The sequence below is a fragment of the Medicago truncatula genome, chromosome 2 (assembly GCF_003473485.1).
Source record: "Medicago truncatula cultivar Jemalong A17 chromosome 2, MtrunA17r5.0-ANR, whole genome shotgun sequence".
In the NCBI taxonomy this organism is placed as follows: Eukaryota; Viridiplantae; Streptophyta; class Magnoliopsida; order Fabales; family Fabaceae; genus Medicago; species Medicago truncatula.
The window spans coordinates 18027077-18042855 of record NC_053043.1 but is presented as its reverse complement, the minus strand read 5'-3'; the positions used below and the strand labels follow the sequence as shown (position 1 = coordinate 18042855).

The window sequence follows — 15779 nt, the reverse complement described above, 5'->3', positions numbered from 1 at the left end:
AATAACTCTCTCAAGTGAAACTACCTTGCCATTTTTATTTCAGTTTATGCTCTTGTTTATTTTACACAACACTCAGTACTCTCATAACCATTTCTTCTTATGGCTATGCAATCACCTTCCTCCTCTTCCTCCTTATCTTATGGTTTCAGCTTCGATGTGTTCATTAGTTTCAGGGGTACCGATACTCGATATGGTTTCACCGGTAATCTCTATAAAGCTCTTTCTGACAAGGGAATTCGAACCTTCATCGATGACAAAGAGCTTCAGAGAGGTGATGAAATCACACCGTCGCTCCTCAAGAGCATTGAAGACTCAAGAATTGCGATTATCGTCTTCTCAAAGGACTATGCTTCTTCTTCATTTTGTTTAGACGAACTTGTCCACATCATTCAATGCTCCAATGAAAAGGGTACGACGGTAATTCCTGTTTTCTATGGCACAGAACCTTCTCAGGTGCGACATCAGAATGATAGTTATGGTGAAGCACTTGCTAAGCATGAAGAGGGTTTTCAAAATAGCAAGGAAAACATGGAGCGGTTGTTGAAATGGAAGAAAGCTCTTAACCAAGCTGCTAACTTATCTGGCCACCATTTCAATCAAGGGTACTCATCTTTATATCAATCTTGTTTTGCCACACACAGATAATATATATATTCCTCTTTTTTTATTGAATCAATTAACATAATATAATCAAGCATTAATTATGTTGAATAAGAGAGAAAAGAGAGACATATGATGAAAACTGTGTGGATGATGTTACAAGAAGTTCAGGTGGCGCATGTGGGTGCGTCAGAGGTGGTCTACGGCGGATCATTGGAGGACAGGCCGGTCTGGACGAGGTGCAGCGGATGGTGGTGGTCAGTCACTGAAAATGTCGTCGGAAAAGGAGGCAACGGCGTTGATAGTGGCTGATTGAACCGTAAAGTGAAGAATCTAGATGCCGGAAAGTGTCACGGCAGTGGAGGAGGGGCAAACCGGATTTGAAACAAGGTTTTCCAATAAAAACAAAATCAACTGAATAAAGTGGGTCAACACACCCCTCACAACGAGCACATGTATTCTGTTGAGATTTTTTTCTTTGGAAAACCGTGTTTCAAAGCCAGTTCAAAGAAATTATACATAATAAATAGAAGCCAAATATATATTATCTTCCTTAAGTTAAATGTGTTATAGAGAAAAGATATATGTTTAGGTCATTGCATGTTGAAACAATTTGATTTTCATTATATTAATTTGTTATTACATATCAAGACGTATATGTGATTTTTATTCTGATGCATGTATTTAAATATTTTTGATTGGACAGAAATGAATATGAACGTGATTTTATTGAAAAAATAGTTACAGACACTTCCAACAAGATTAACCACGTTCCATTACATGTTGCCGATTACCTTATTGGTCTCAAATCTCGAATATCAGAAGTGAATTCACTTCTAGACTTGGAATATAATGATGGTGTCTGCATAATAGGAATCCTTGGTACTGGTGGAATGGGCAAGACAACTCTTGCTCAAGCAGTTTATAATTTGGTTGCTAATCAATTTCAATGTAAGTGTTTCCTTCACAATGTGAGAGAAAATTCAGTCAAACATGGCTTAGAGTATCTTCAAGAGCAGCTTCTCTCCAAATCAATCGGATTTGTAACTAAATTTGGACATGTTAATGAAGGTATTCCAATCATAAAGCAAAGGCTATGTCAAAAGAAAGTTCTCTTGATTCTCGATGACATCGACAAACTAAAGCAATTGCAGGTTTTGGTTGGAGAGCCTGGTTGGCTTGGTCGTGGCAGCAGAGTCATCATTACCACTCGAGACAAACATTTGTTAACATGTCATGGGATTAAAACAATATATGAAGTAGATGGATTAAATGAGGAAGAAGCTCTTGAACTGTTAAGGTGGAAGGCATTTAAAGGCAACGAAATTGATTCTAGTTATAACTATATTTTAAACCGTGTAGTTAAATATGCTGCTGGCCTCCCATTAGCTTTAGAAGTAGTGGGTTCCAACTTGTTTGGAAAGTGTTTAGCAGATTGGAAATGTGCATTGGATAAGTATGAAAGGATACCACCTGAAGATATCCAAAATATACTAAAAATAAGCTTTGATGCTCTGGATGAAGAACAAAAGAGTGTCTTTTTGGATATTGCTTGTTGCTTCAAAGAGCATGTATTGGCATATGTCGAAGAAATGCTTCATGGTCATTATGGTCATTGCATAAAAAGCCACCTCGAAGTGTTGGTTGATAAATCTCTCATAAAGATTAATACTAAATACTATTGGGGATCTCATGATGTCTATGTTACAGTACATGACTTGATAGAGGACATGGGTAAAGAAATCGTTCGGCAAGAATCACCTAAAGAGCCTGGAGAACGGAGTAGATTGTGGTGTTATAATGACATAGTTCATGTTTTACAGGAAAATACAGTAAGATTCATATCTAAAAACAATTTTTTTATTTTCTCTTTAACTATAGTTTGCTCTTTTTGGACATATATATGACCAATAGTTTTTTTTTCCGTTAATTAATTGTACATTTTCTCTATTTCTTATTTGTATTGTGGTTGATTCATTTTTTTTTTGTTCGAAGGGAACTAGTAAAATTGAAATGATATATACGAATTTCGATTCCATGAAATCCGTAACAGTCTGGAATGGAAAGGCCTTCAAGAAGATGAAAAAACTCAAAACACTTATCATTGAAAATGACCATTTTTCTGAAGGTCCCAAGTATCTTCCAAATAGTTTGAGAGTATTGAAATGGAAAGGATGTCCTTCAAAGTCTCTATCATCTTGTTTTTCGAATAAGGCAAGTGAAATAATTTCATTTTGGAATTGTGTATATTTATAAATTCCCTATGAGAGTATATTGTCTGGTTTTTATTTATTTATTTATTTCTTCTTTGATTTTATGCAGAAGTTCGAGAATATGAAAGTCTTGACATTTAACCGTTGTCAATATTTAATGAAAATACCCGATGTCTCAGGTCTTCAAAGCTTAAAAGAGTTCTCATTTGAAGAGTGTAATAATTTAATTACAATTCACGATTCGATTGGGTACCTAAATAAACTTGAAATCTTAAATGCACAGGGTTGTAGCAAGCTCGAGAGTTTTCCTCCCTTACAGTTGGCATCTCTTAAGAAATTGGAACTATCTAGATGTAGGAACCTAAAGAGTTTTCCAGAATTATTATGCAAGATGACAAAGATAGAACATATTTGGTTGGCAGATAGTTCCATAGGAGAATTGCCATTTTCATTTCAAAATCTCAGTGCAGTTTATGCCTTAACAATATACGACTGCAAAATACTTAGGCTTTCAAGTGACATTTTTATGATGCCTAACTTGTCAGATATTAATGCATCGGGTTGTTGTGGTCTATTATTGCCAAAACATAATGATATAATTAGTTCAACAATGTCTTCAAATGTGGATTATCTTGAGCTCGTAGATTGCAACCTCTCAGATGAATGTCTTCCGTTGGTTCTCAAGTGGTGTGCTAATGTGAAACATCTAGACTTGTCGAAGAACAATTTCAAAAATTTCCCCAAGTGCCTTAACGAATGTCACCTTCTTAGGGTCCTTAAATTGGATGGTTGTGAATATCTTGAGGAAATTAAAGGGATTCCACCGAATCTTGAAAAAATATCTGCAATAGAGTGCAAATCATTGATTTCCTCAAGTAGAAGAATTTTACTTAGTCAGGTTTGTTGCTTTATCTTGCGCTAATATTTGATATTTAATCCGTTGTGTAATCATATATTAAGTTTGACATCATGGTATCAATTGATCTTGTCCATTTAATATAACAGAACCTACATGAAGCTGGATGCACAGAGATTTGTTTCCCGACCGGGACAGAAGGGATTCCAGATTGGTTTGAGCACCAAAGCAGGGGGCACACAATTTCTTTCTGGTTTCGTAAAGAAATCCCTTCTATAACTTCTATCATTATTATTGTTGGGGATAATCAATTTAGTCTAAGAGTCAATTTGTTTGTCAAAGGCAATAAATATACTTTTTCTAAATATTTTGGTTGTTCCCTTTTCAATGTGCGGTCAGTACATACACATTTGTTTGATCTGAAATTGGAAGAAAATATCAAACGCTGGTTGTTTGATCAATGGAATCTGGTGTCTGAAAAAGCACCGTTAAAAAATGAATGGATCCGTGTGGAGCTTAATTTGGAGAGTTCTCGGAATTCCAATCTTAGTACACAAATGGGAATCCATGTGTTCAATAAGAAAACAAGCACGAAGGAGGATGTGATATTAACCGATCCTTGTCGAAAGAGAAAATTCGATGAGTATCTCAATGCTTCATCACCACAATTTGTGGAAGTGAGAGTTTCAGAGACAGAAAGTTTGCAGAACTTGGAACATACTGAAACAAAAGAAAAAAAGCACCATAACTAGATTCATTGGTTCAGGTATACCATTATTGTAAACTAATTAATTGTTTCTACTTGAATAAGTTTTTCAATTGATTGAAGATGTGTCTCTGGTGACCGACACCAATATGACACACATGTGATTGCATTCAAATATGTTGTGTTCTCAAATTATTACAGGAGTCGACGAATCAATGTGTTTTCATAAGGAACAAATATGTTTTCATTTTTCATTTTTCATTTCTAAATGTGCATACCAGGTTGAAAAGACCTTTCTAATTTGCAGGAAGTAATGTGGGATAAAGAACTGAATCTGAGAACCAACATTTATCCGATCCTTTGGCAAGAGTCACGACTTGTGTTCTCCAGAATCCAACTGCCGTGCTCCGGTCTTGATGTGATGAGCAAGGTTTTAAAAAATGGTCCGTTACCAAGGAAAAGGCCACAACAAAAAGGTATAGGTAGCGAACATTACCGTTTTTCACCGTTTTTACTAAGTGAACAAAAATCACGACGAAACACCGTTACGGCCGCAAAAAACAGCCGTTCATGATAATAGACATAGAATCTGGATTTTTTTTTTCAATTGAGATCGATGAAAATCATATTTTTAGTACATATTTGATCATAAATTATATAATTTATCTCCTTATCTAGTTTAGAACTCCAAATCTTTTTCTAGTTTAAGTTATTTAAGTTACTATCATTATTTAAGAGTTGTGCAATATTGTGATTAATTCACACCTCGACAACCGCAATCCGTATCGCAACACCCGTAACAGCCGAAATTGCGAAATCCTGTACGCGACCGTTATTTAAAACCTTGGTGATGAGAGCTGATGTAAGGTTTTGTGGAGGATGCTTGTGCTCGAGATATTGTTTGAATTTGATGCTTTCATTACTACAAGCATGGATTAGCTTGTGGAGTCAATACCATTGTAGAAGTTCATGTAAATTCTGGAGGCCAACTTTGGATAATGTATTTGAACGTTTTATGTGCTTGTAAATATGTACTGATAAAACCAAATATCAGGAACTTTGATGTTGCTAACTTTTTTTGTTCAATGATTGTTGATTTTTTTTATTATATAAATGATGTTGCAAGTTGCAACAATCTTTAATAAATCTTTAGCTTTTGATATCAATACAAGCTTTATTAGCTTCCCTATCTGATTGTGTAAATTAAGATTTGGCTATTGCAAGGGTGCATGGAAGGATTGAGAATAGAGACGGTAGGGAAAAGATTCCAAAACTTGTAACATGCCTAGTTGTGCTACTTATAGTGCCATGTGCATTATATCACTCCTTAAATTCAGGAGTTGATAAGTTGTATTTTCTTCTATAAAAGGAGCATCATTCTTATTGAAATAAAAAAAAAAAAAAAAAACTCTCAAGTTATAAAGTAATTTCTACATGGCATCGGAGCCCTTATTTTTGCGGGTCTGCTTCCGCATAAACCCTAGCTGCCATCATTACATTTTTTGTCTTATGGCTTTTGATATCCAAACACCGTTCCTATCGAGACACTGTTCACGATACTGTTCATGCGTGCATTATTCATTGAGAAAAAAAAAAAATCAAAATTGTGGCTTTCAATGTCTCGGTCGGATTAAAAAGTGAAAATTAAAAGAGGGTGAATATCTAAGACCAGACGAGAGAAGACGCAACAAAGGGTGATGATGGGTAAGACAATTTTCAATTCGTCAACGATGGTTGTGCACTTTTAGATACTTTTGATCAAGGGCAGCAATCTTTCCCAAACTCACTTCCGTCCACTAATGAACAATTGTACAAGCTTCTTGAGTCTCAAACAACTTCTAGTACTTTTTCTTTCGGTTACATTGCCCAAAAAGGTAATTTTTTAGAGTTAGTCCTTCTTAGTGTCAAACCAAGTCGTACTTGGATTGTTGATTCAGGTGCTACCAATCATATGACAGGAGAGTCTAGTACGTTTTCTTCATATAGTCCTTGTGCAAGTAATTTAAAAATTAAGATTGTTGATGGTTCGCTTACAGCCGTGGTAGGAAAAGGTTCTGTCGTTATTTCTCCATTATTAACACTTCAAGATGTTTTACATGTCCCTAATTTGTCGTGTAACATATTGTCTGTCAGTAAATTAATCTGGGATAAAAAGTGTCAAACTCATTTTTTTTATACCATTGTTTGTTTCAAGATTCAATCTCGGAGAAGACGATTGCCAGTGCTAAGCACAATGGAGGATTCTACTGCCTTGAAGATGAACTTGAAATTGAACATCAACTTGGACAAATATGTTCTTTCTCTGAATCCTTTTTTGTTTTAAATAATAAGGATGATGATATGTTGTGGCATTTAAGATTGGGCACCCAAGTTTCAAATATTTGAAAACAGTATTTCCAAAATTGTTTGTTGATCAAAATTTTTCTTCTTTTCAATGTGAAATTTGTGAACTTGCAAAACATCACCGAAAAGATAAGTTTCCCAAGCATGAGAGAGTTTTTCACCAGAAGTTTAACAGTTAACATGAAGTTTTATCAAACATGTCCGAATGAAAGTTCAAAAGATACTGCTTTCATGGTTTCAGTAAAAAAAAACCCTTATTATCTTATATATGAGCAATTATAAGTAAAAAAACTGGTAAGCTAATATTTAAATAACAAATAATTCGCTGCAAGCATTTTTCTTGAAGGATCGAAGCTACAAATTTGGAAAACATGATACTGGATAGTTCTTATTATATTATATATGATGACTGAAGGAAAAAAAAAAAACTTAGCAAAAAGAGAAGTTGAGATAAAGTTTATTATTAATCAATATTTATTCTCATAATTTTTTACATAACAAAGAATTTCAGGACTGTTCCTTATCATCCTCTTCGTCGTCCTTCTCCTCTTTGCCATCATCAACCTCTTCAGCTTCATCATAAGTATCATCTTCATCTTTAACATGATAATAATCATGACCATCAAAGCTGAAAATATATTAACAAAGAAAAGGATGGAACAACAAAAAAAGGAGGGGGACCAAACCAAAACCTCCTCAGGGATTTACAAACCTATAATTAGGCATCCCTAGCCTATCTTTAACCACATTCCCTCTAATACTAGCAGGGATCCCTAACCAAACAGTGAGACCAGCACAGCAGTTGCCTTCTCTATAGACATGAGTTACCAAAAAATTGATGCTAGAAACAAATTGCAGACATTTTTCCCATCTGTTTCTAAGATTCCAAGGTATAAGGAGCTGATCAATGAAAGCTTTACCACCAAAATAGAATCACATTCCAACTATAAAGTATGTCACTGGTATTGAGCTGCAATTTCAAGAGCTCTCATTGCACCAGAGAGTTCAGCATGATAAGCATTACCTAATCCAGAATTTTCTGCAAAACAAAGAAGGAATTTTGCTTGACTGTCTCTGAAAATCCCTCCACAAGCTGAATGATTGTTTGTAGATGAGCCATCTGTGTTGCATTTTATCCAATTAAAGATTGGAGGGTTCCACACAACCTCAATAATTTTAGGGGCATTTGGGGGATGCAAACTGACACCAAATTTCTTTAAGACAATAAAATTTCTCATGTCAGAAGAAGCTTTCTTGCCAGTTAAGTTACCTGATAGGGAGGCACAAGATAATATATTTGAGACAGATGTTCTCCAATCAATCTTTTTGTTATTGAACCTTAATTGATTCTTGGCATACCATTGAGCAGAAGACATTAACTAAAGCAGAAGTCACCACTAGTTGGCATTGTGCATTCCAACCTTTATTACATAGAGACCAAACATCCTCTTTAGTTTGAAATTGCATAGTACAGTTAAGCATAATAGCTAGCCATCTCCAAACAAACACTGCATAAGAACATTGGAAATCATTAATTATAAAAATTTACTCCCAATGCTTTATGGGTTCTATTCTTTTTTTTTTTAGAGAAGTTTATTTTTTGTCAAATAACGTAGTAACTAGAAATTCAGCTCTTAAGACGAATAAATGAGGATCAAAAGTTCGAAAATCGCTTCAGCATATATTATACAATGTTCCTACAATCTAAGTTAAGCTTAGGAGAAAAAGATAAGTTTTTTTTTTACGTAAAGGAGAAGTTATATTCTAGTTCTTAATATTTAAAATATATATCATACGAATTCAGAGGGAATATGATGTTTTAGTCTAATTTTTTATTTCAGTTTTACTTTTTGTTTGAACTATTTTATTTTCAATTTTATTCTTTTTTAGCTAATTAAATATTTAAATTTGATCAATAAAACCACGTTTTAATTTTAAAAAAATAAATATAATTAAAACAATTATTAGTCATCCTTAACTTATCTTCTGACTAGACTTTGAACTATGAGAGTTCCTTTCTCTGAAAATTGGAGATTATTTTATGACAAAAAAAAGAACTAATTTTAATGATAAAGACCGACTTTATTAACAAAAAGTGGATATACTAGTAAATATTCTTTAAACAAGTCTTTTATCTCTTAGACCGGACATCATCCTTTCATCCAAAACTTTTTCAATAAGAACCAAAAATAACGAGATTAATAGCAATGTGTAATGAATGCTTTCACTAAATGTAATCAATGTTTTATTGACCATGAAATAGTAAATATATTACTCCCTCCTTTCATTAAATGTTTTATTGACTATAAAGTGAAAACCTAGTCTCTCTCTTATTAACAAGTGTCTCAATTAATACTATTGTCTTCTTTGAAGAATAAAGGGTTAACTAATGTTTTTTCTCCGCCGTTTGGGTGAGTTTTGATTTATCCTTGTAAAAAAAACGGGTTTGAGATTCTCCTTGCCATTTGAAGATTCTTTGATTTTAAAATCTAATGACATCTGAGTGTGTAATTATGCTTACGTATGTTGGTCTATATGGCAAGGTAATACACGCTAGAGGGGGGTGAATAACGTTTTAAAAGTTTATCGCGTTTTTAGCGAAAGCAAGTTTTGAAAACAAAGATGACTTATTGGATTTATGCTTGAATCAAAGGCAATGACAAAAGTAATAAGACTATGTAATAATAATAAGATTCACTAAGAATTGGTAGATTCAAAGTCAAATCTTAATACAATCCATGATTGATAATTCTCACACAATGTACAAAACTAGACAAATCTCAAACCAAACTTAAATACTAATGAACATAAGGTATATGTGTTTGATATATTGACACTAGATTGAATTCAAATATGATCAATGTGGATTAAGAGAAAACCTAATTCAATGAAATAAACCAAGTTTAACAAGATCACATTCAATTCTATTCTAACAATTTATCAAACAAGCACATACACAATTAAAATTAAAGAGGAAAGGAAAGAGTTATTCGACACTGAGATTTATAGTAATTTCCCCTTTCGTCCTCGTTTCGGGATACACCTACTCTTCTTGATTGAAAACCTCTCTACCAAGGACTTTCAAACTCTATTGATTAAATAAAATTTATGACATAAAATAAATAACTTGAATGGATAAATAAAAGAGATTCAGTTCAAAGAGGAGAATTCACCTTAAGTACGTGCCTTGAAACTTCTTATCAATATAACAAGAGAAAATGAAGTTGCATATACCTATCAATAGCCAAGCCATGCACATCTTACTTTGCAATCAATTTCGTCTTTGAACCAGTTTCATACACATATATGACCCCTCCCTCCCTTCCAAAGTTTCAGTACATCCACATAGTAGAGATATCATCAACAACATGATATATTGGCAATTTCTATAAGGAAAAAAAAGTAAAATTAAGTAAACTTAATTTTGTATATGCTACCAATTTCATTAGTTATCTTTGGGTAACTAATGAAAATAAGCCCGAAAAAAGCTTACAAGAAATGTCATAAACTCTTTTCCGAATGAAAGTTCAAAACATACTGCAATTTCATGGTTTAAAGTTGTACTCATTTATCTCACTTCATATTTGGTCAAAAAAAATATTTTATATATATGAGCAATTTATAAGTAAATAGTAAACTAATATTTAAATAACAAATAATTCGCTGCAAGCATTTTTCTTGAAGGATCTAAGCTACAAATCTGGAAAACATGATACTGGATAGATAATTCTTATGATGACTGAAGAAAAAAAAAACTTAAGCAAAAAGAGAAGTTAAGATAAAGTTTTATTATTAATCAATATTTATTCTCATAATTTTTAACAGAACAAAGAATTTCAGGACTGTCCCTTATCATAGTCGTCATCCTTTTCCTCTTTGCCATCATCAACCTCCTCAGCTTCATCTATATCTTCATCTTTATAATGATAATAATCACGACCATCAAAGGTAAAAATATTATTTGGATCCACCAATTCTCGATAATCAGCATGCATTTCTTCAATGTCGTAAATTCCGTTTGGAATTAATCTCTTTTTTTGTAAAATATTTGTGATTAACCTACGATCATTGTCGTCGTCGTCATCATCGCCATCATCTGGCTCATTGATGTCCCCGTCATCCTCGTACTCGTCATGGCTGTCGTTGTCATCATCAGTGTTGCCATCACCAGCGTTGTCTTCAACATAAACAACATTATTCATGTTAATCTCATAGTCATCCCAATTTTCACCATCTTCATGATGATGTTCAGGATCACCAATTGAGTTTGGTAGTTTTGGTAAAGAGAGAACCAAGATTGCTGCTATCAAAAACGACCTCATTCTTTTTGCACAAACTATTTTCTAAGCAAACAAAGATATGTATTTGTTTTTGCAAGTGTGATTGTCTCTCCCCCGAACCTTCGTATTTATACGCAAAATTTATGAGAATTTTTATTATATATTTAGCTATTTGATTGATATGGTTGGTCTTTAAATTAATTGTTAAATGTTTTTTTATTTTTCTATTATTTAAAAAAAATTATAATGACTAATTATTATTTACCTAAATTGTTTGTGAAATTGAATTCAATTCTTTTTTATTTTATTTTCTCTATTACTCATAATAATAAATACTAGATATTTTTTACGATAAAATGTAAAAATTAGTATAATGTTTAAAACACAATTAAATTTTGTCTTTTCTTCTGATATGATTTTTTCTAAAATAAAAAAGTTAACAAAATTGTTCTTTAATTCATAAAAATAATTATTAATTTATTGGTCTAAATGTAAAATGTATCAAAACACTTTAATTTGTCAATGTAATGTAGAAACTTCCTAAATTATTAGATCATTTGGCAGGGAAAATTCATTGTTATATGCAGGGACTGAGGTTCGAACTCTGGACACAAGACACCTCATTTATTCACCATAAAACAACAAATTAATGTCAAACAACTTTAACTTTAGATTTAAAGTTTTAATTTTCAACTTTATTCTAAAAGTAACTTTTAGACCTCAAAAAAGTAGGGTCAAACGCACTCTAGATTACTTTACAAAAAAAAAAAGGGAGCATAAGATTGTACTGTGAAATCATTAATTATAAAAATTTATTCCTAATGCTTTATGGGTTCTATTCTATTTTTTTTTAGAGAAGTTTAATTTTTGTCAAATAACGTAGTGGCTAGAAATTCAGCTCTTAAGATGAATAAATGGGCATCAAAAGTTCGAACATCACTTCAACATATATTATACAATGTTCCTACAACCTAAGTTAAGCTTACGAGAAAAAGATAAGTTTTTTTTTACGTAAAGGAGAAGTTATATTCTAGTTCTAAATCTTTAAAATATATATCATACGAATTCAGAGGGAATATGATGTTTTGGTCTAATTTTTTATTTCAGTTTTACTTTTCGTTTGAACTATTTTATTTTCAATTCTATTCTTTTTTAGTTAATTAAATATTTAAATTTGATCAATAAAACCACGTTTGATATTAATTTTAAAAAAATAAATATAATTGAAACAATTATTAGTCATCCTTAACTTATCTATTCTGACTAGACTTTGAACTATGAGAGTTCCTTTCTCTGAAAATTGGAGATTATTTTACGACAAAAAAAATATGAGCTAATTTTAATGATAAAGACCGACTTTTCCTTCAAAAAAAAAATGATAAAGACCGACTTTATTAACAAAAAGTGGATATACTAGTAAATGTTCTTTAAACAGGTCTTTTATGTCTTAGACCGGGCACCATCCTTTTTTTGAGTATAAACCGGGTATCCTCCGCGCGCAACTGCGGAGACTAATCTCTCGAGCATTGTGGGACCCAAATTGCGGCAAGCTCTCCCTAAGAGTTTTAATGTTGTTGCATGCCCAAGACTGGATTTAAATTCAGGACTTTGGTTAAGCTAGAAGAGACTCGTTCCATCTCATCTAAGCGCTATTGGGTACCGGGAATCATCCTTTCATCCTAAACTTTTTCAATCAGAACAAAACCTAACGAGATTAATAGCAATGTGTATTGAATGCTTTCACTAAATGTAATCAATGTTTTGTTGACCGTGAAATAATAAATATATTAGTCCCTCTTTTCATTAAATGTTTTATTGACTATAAAGTGAAAACCTAGTCTCTCTCTTATTAATAAGTGTCTCAATTAATACTATTGTCTTCTTTGAAGAAATAAATGGTTAACTAATGTTTTTTCTCCGCCGTTTGGATGAGTTCTGATTTATCTGTGTAAAAAAAAAGGGTTTGAGATTCTCCTTGTCATTTGAAGATTATTTGATTTTAAACCCTAATGACACTTGACTACGTAATTATGCTTACGTGTGTTGGTCTATATGGCAAAGTAATACATGCTAGAGGGGGGTGAATAACGTTAAAAGTTTATCACGTTTCTAGCGAAAGCAAGTTTTGAAAACAAAATTGACTTATTGGATTTATGCTTGAATCAAAGGCAATGATAAAAGTAATAAGACTATGTAATAATATAAGATTCACTAAGAATTGGTAGATTCAAAGTCAAATCTTAATATAATCCATGATTGATAATTCTCACACAATGTACAAAACTAGACAAATCTCAAACCAAACTTAAGAGTAATTAAACAATTATACTAATGAACATAATGTATATGTGTTTGATAAATTGACACTCAATTGAATTCAAATGTGATCAATGTGGATTAACACAAAACCTAATTCAATGAATTAAACCAGGTTTAACAAGTTGGAACAAGATCACATTCAATTCTGTTCTAACAATTTATCAAACAAGCACATAGACAATTAAACGAAATTAAAGAGGAAAGGAAAGAGTTATTCAACACCGAGTTTATAGTAGTTCCCCTTTCGTCCTCACTTCGGGGTACACCTACTCTTCTTGATGGAAAACCTCTCCACCAAGGACTTCCACTAAAAATTGAATGTTTGATTACAATGTGATTACAAGAATTCATTCAAACTACTCTAGCTCTTCAATTCCTATGGAACCACTCCCCCAATCTTCAAATTCCATTTGAAATTGGTGCTTCTTGATGTCTTAGAATCCTCAATCACCCAAGCAATCCTTGAAGCTCTTCACTCAAACTCTTCTTTGCTCCGTCTGGTGGTTGGGTCCCCTTTAACTCAAGAACTTTAGAAAGAACCCCAATACCATTGGAGGTGGAATGAAATTACTCAATTAACTTTAGATCCTTGAATCTCAATCAATATCATTGAAAGAAATCAACTTACAATCCTATTGCACTCTAGCAATCTACGACTCAAAAGACAACAATGATTCTTAGAAAATGTGTTTAATCCCAAGAACAAATGGGCAATGAGGTTTGGAGACTCTAGAGAGAATAGATGCAAATGATTAAGTTGTTTGGGTGTTACCATGATATGAGTATATATAGAAAGGGGGGCAAGTCCACTATTTTGGCCAAAAACAACATACTGAATCGATTCATTTAATGTGTGATTCGATTCAGACAGCAAAAGGACAAGCAAGACGAATATGAAGATTGATACAATTCAGACCATTAGTGAATCGAATCAAATTGTCGAGGATGAAGGTTGATATGATTCAATAATCATGTGAATCGAATCAACAAGCCAAAAACCAAAACCAAAGAGAAACAGTAATACGAATCAACCCAATATGATTCGATTCATGAATGATATGATTCAATTTTTACAACACATATGAAAATGGATTAGAGTTAACATGATACGATTCTAGTAAATGTGAATCGAATCGAACAACTAAAAACAAAGTTTTCCCAAGAGAAAAGGACATATCTACACGTGTATACCACTCTAGACACAAGGTATCATTAGGAAACATGAGAGGACAATTGCTACGTGATTTAACCTGAATCTAGTCTATATTTATCATCACAATAACATCATCAAATGAGCAGTCTAATAAACACTATTACCTATCTAACAAACATTATCAAAACAAAGACCTACGAAAAATGCTAGGGTCTAACATTTTAACACTCTTTTGACACTACCAATGATAATTAACCATGTGTACCAGCTTAAAAAATTCAAACTTATGTAACTTTACAGTATGGTAATTGATTACACACATGCGGAAACTCAATTTTTCTGAACCGGTGTGATTTAAACTCGTTCCTTTTCACTTTGGAGCCTCTTTGAAGGGTAGCCTTGCTTCGTGGACATTTTCTAAAGCCTCTATAAATATATTTTAGATCAACACAACATTAACCAAATTTCATATTCAAATATTCAAAAATCAAATATCACTTTCTCACAAAAAAACTTTCAAACTTCTATTTTGTGAAACCTTGATTATATTTTCATATCCAAAAGTCTTAATGAACATTAAGATATATTCATTTGAAAGTGATATCGTTATCCATACAATTATTTTTTTCATTACTTCTTTGTAAAATTCTTATCATTGTTTGATGAGAGTTATTCTTAAAGATAGTGGGGGGTGATATCTTGTTTGTTTGTGAGAATTTCATCATAGAGTTTGGCGAAGATTTTTGTTGTAAATATAGTAGGGTGCTATCTTTCTTTGTAACAAAGATTTTGATATAGTGAAAATCCTTAACAGGGTGTGAGGGAAGTGGACTACCCTTAGGTAAGAAGGGGAACCACTATAATTTCTTTGTGTTTTTTGCTCAAAAGCATTGATTAAGCAGGCAAAATAAGTAAGATTTTTTTAAAAATTGGTGTAATGCGGATCAAAAGTAACAACTTAAGATAAAATTTCTACTTTTAGATTCCTTAACTATGTCTCAGGAGCACCGGTTAACCGGACCCTTAAAAATATTATAGAAAAAGACAAATAATTATACAAAAAATAATAAAATATTTATATTGATCTTAAAATAAGAACAAAAATTAAATGATGTCCCCTAAAAAATGAAAGGAGATATCGATCCAACTATGTTGTGAGATTAAGAAAGGGGGCAAACTAAAATAGCAAGTCATTGATTTCATTTCAAAAATAAAATTCAGCCATAAAACATACCTTTCCAACAATGAAACGAAGTATGCTGTGAGATTAACAAAGGTGCAAACTAAACGAGTAAGTCATTGATTTCAT

The 15779-nt window shown here is 32.5% G+C and overlaps 2 protein-coding genes across 4 annotated transcripts; one reads left to right on the top strand and one right to left on the bottom strand.

Moving 5' to 3' along the window:
• LOC25486467 (TMV resistance protein N) lies at positions 1-5489 on the top strand. 3 transcript variants are annotated; one of them, XM_024777324.2, is made up of 7 exons: positions 1-602; positions 1307-2432; positions 2596-2814; positions 2923-3711; positions 3819-4079; positions 4119-4435; positions 4683-5489. In XM_024777324.2, the coding sequence occupies exons 1-6, from the start codon at positions 100-102 to the stop codon at positions 4419-4421; spliced, it is 3201 nt and encodes a 1066-aa protein (XP_024633092.1). In that variant the 5' UTR covers positions 1-99; the 3' UTR covers positions 4422-4435; positions 4683-5489. The 3 variants fall into 3 exon arrangements, with proteins under 3 accessions (XP_024633092.1, XP_013463500.1, XP_024633093.1); XM_024777325.2 differs by having other exon boundaries at positions 415-552; positions 590-602; positions 3819-4435; XM_013608046.3 differs by having other exon boundaries at positions 3819-4435.
• A 5065-nt stretch (positions 5490-10554) lies between these two features.
• LOC25486465 (phosphopantothenoylcysteine decarboxylase subunit VHS3) lies at positions 10555-11040 on the bottom strand. The gene has a single exon (XM_013608043.1). The coding sequence runs from the start codon at positions 11038-11040 to the stop codon at positions 10555-10557; it is 486 nt and encodes a 161-aa protein (XP_013463497.1).
• Between the last annotated feature and the right edge of the window lie 4739 nt (positions 11041-15779).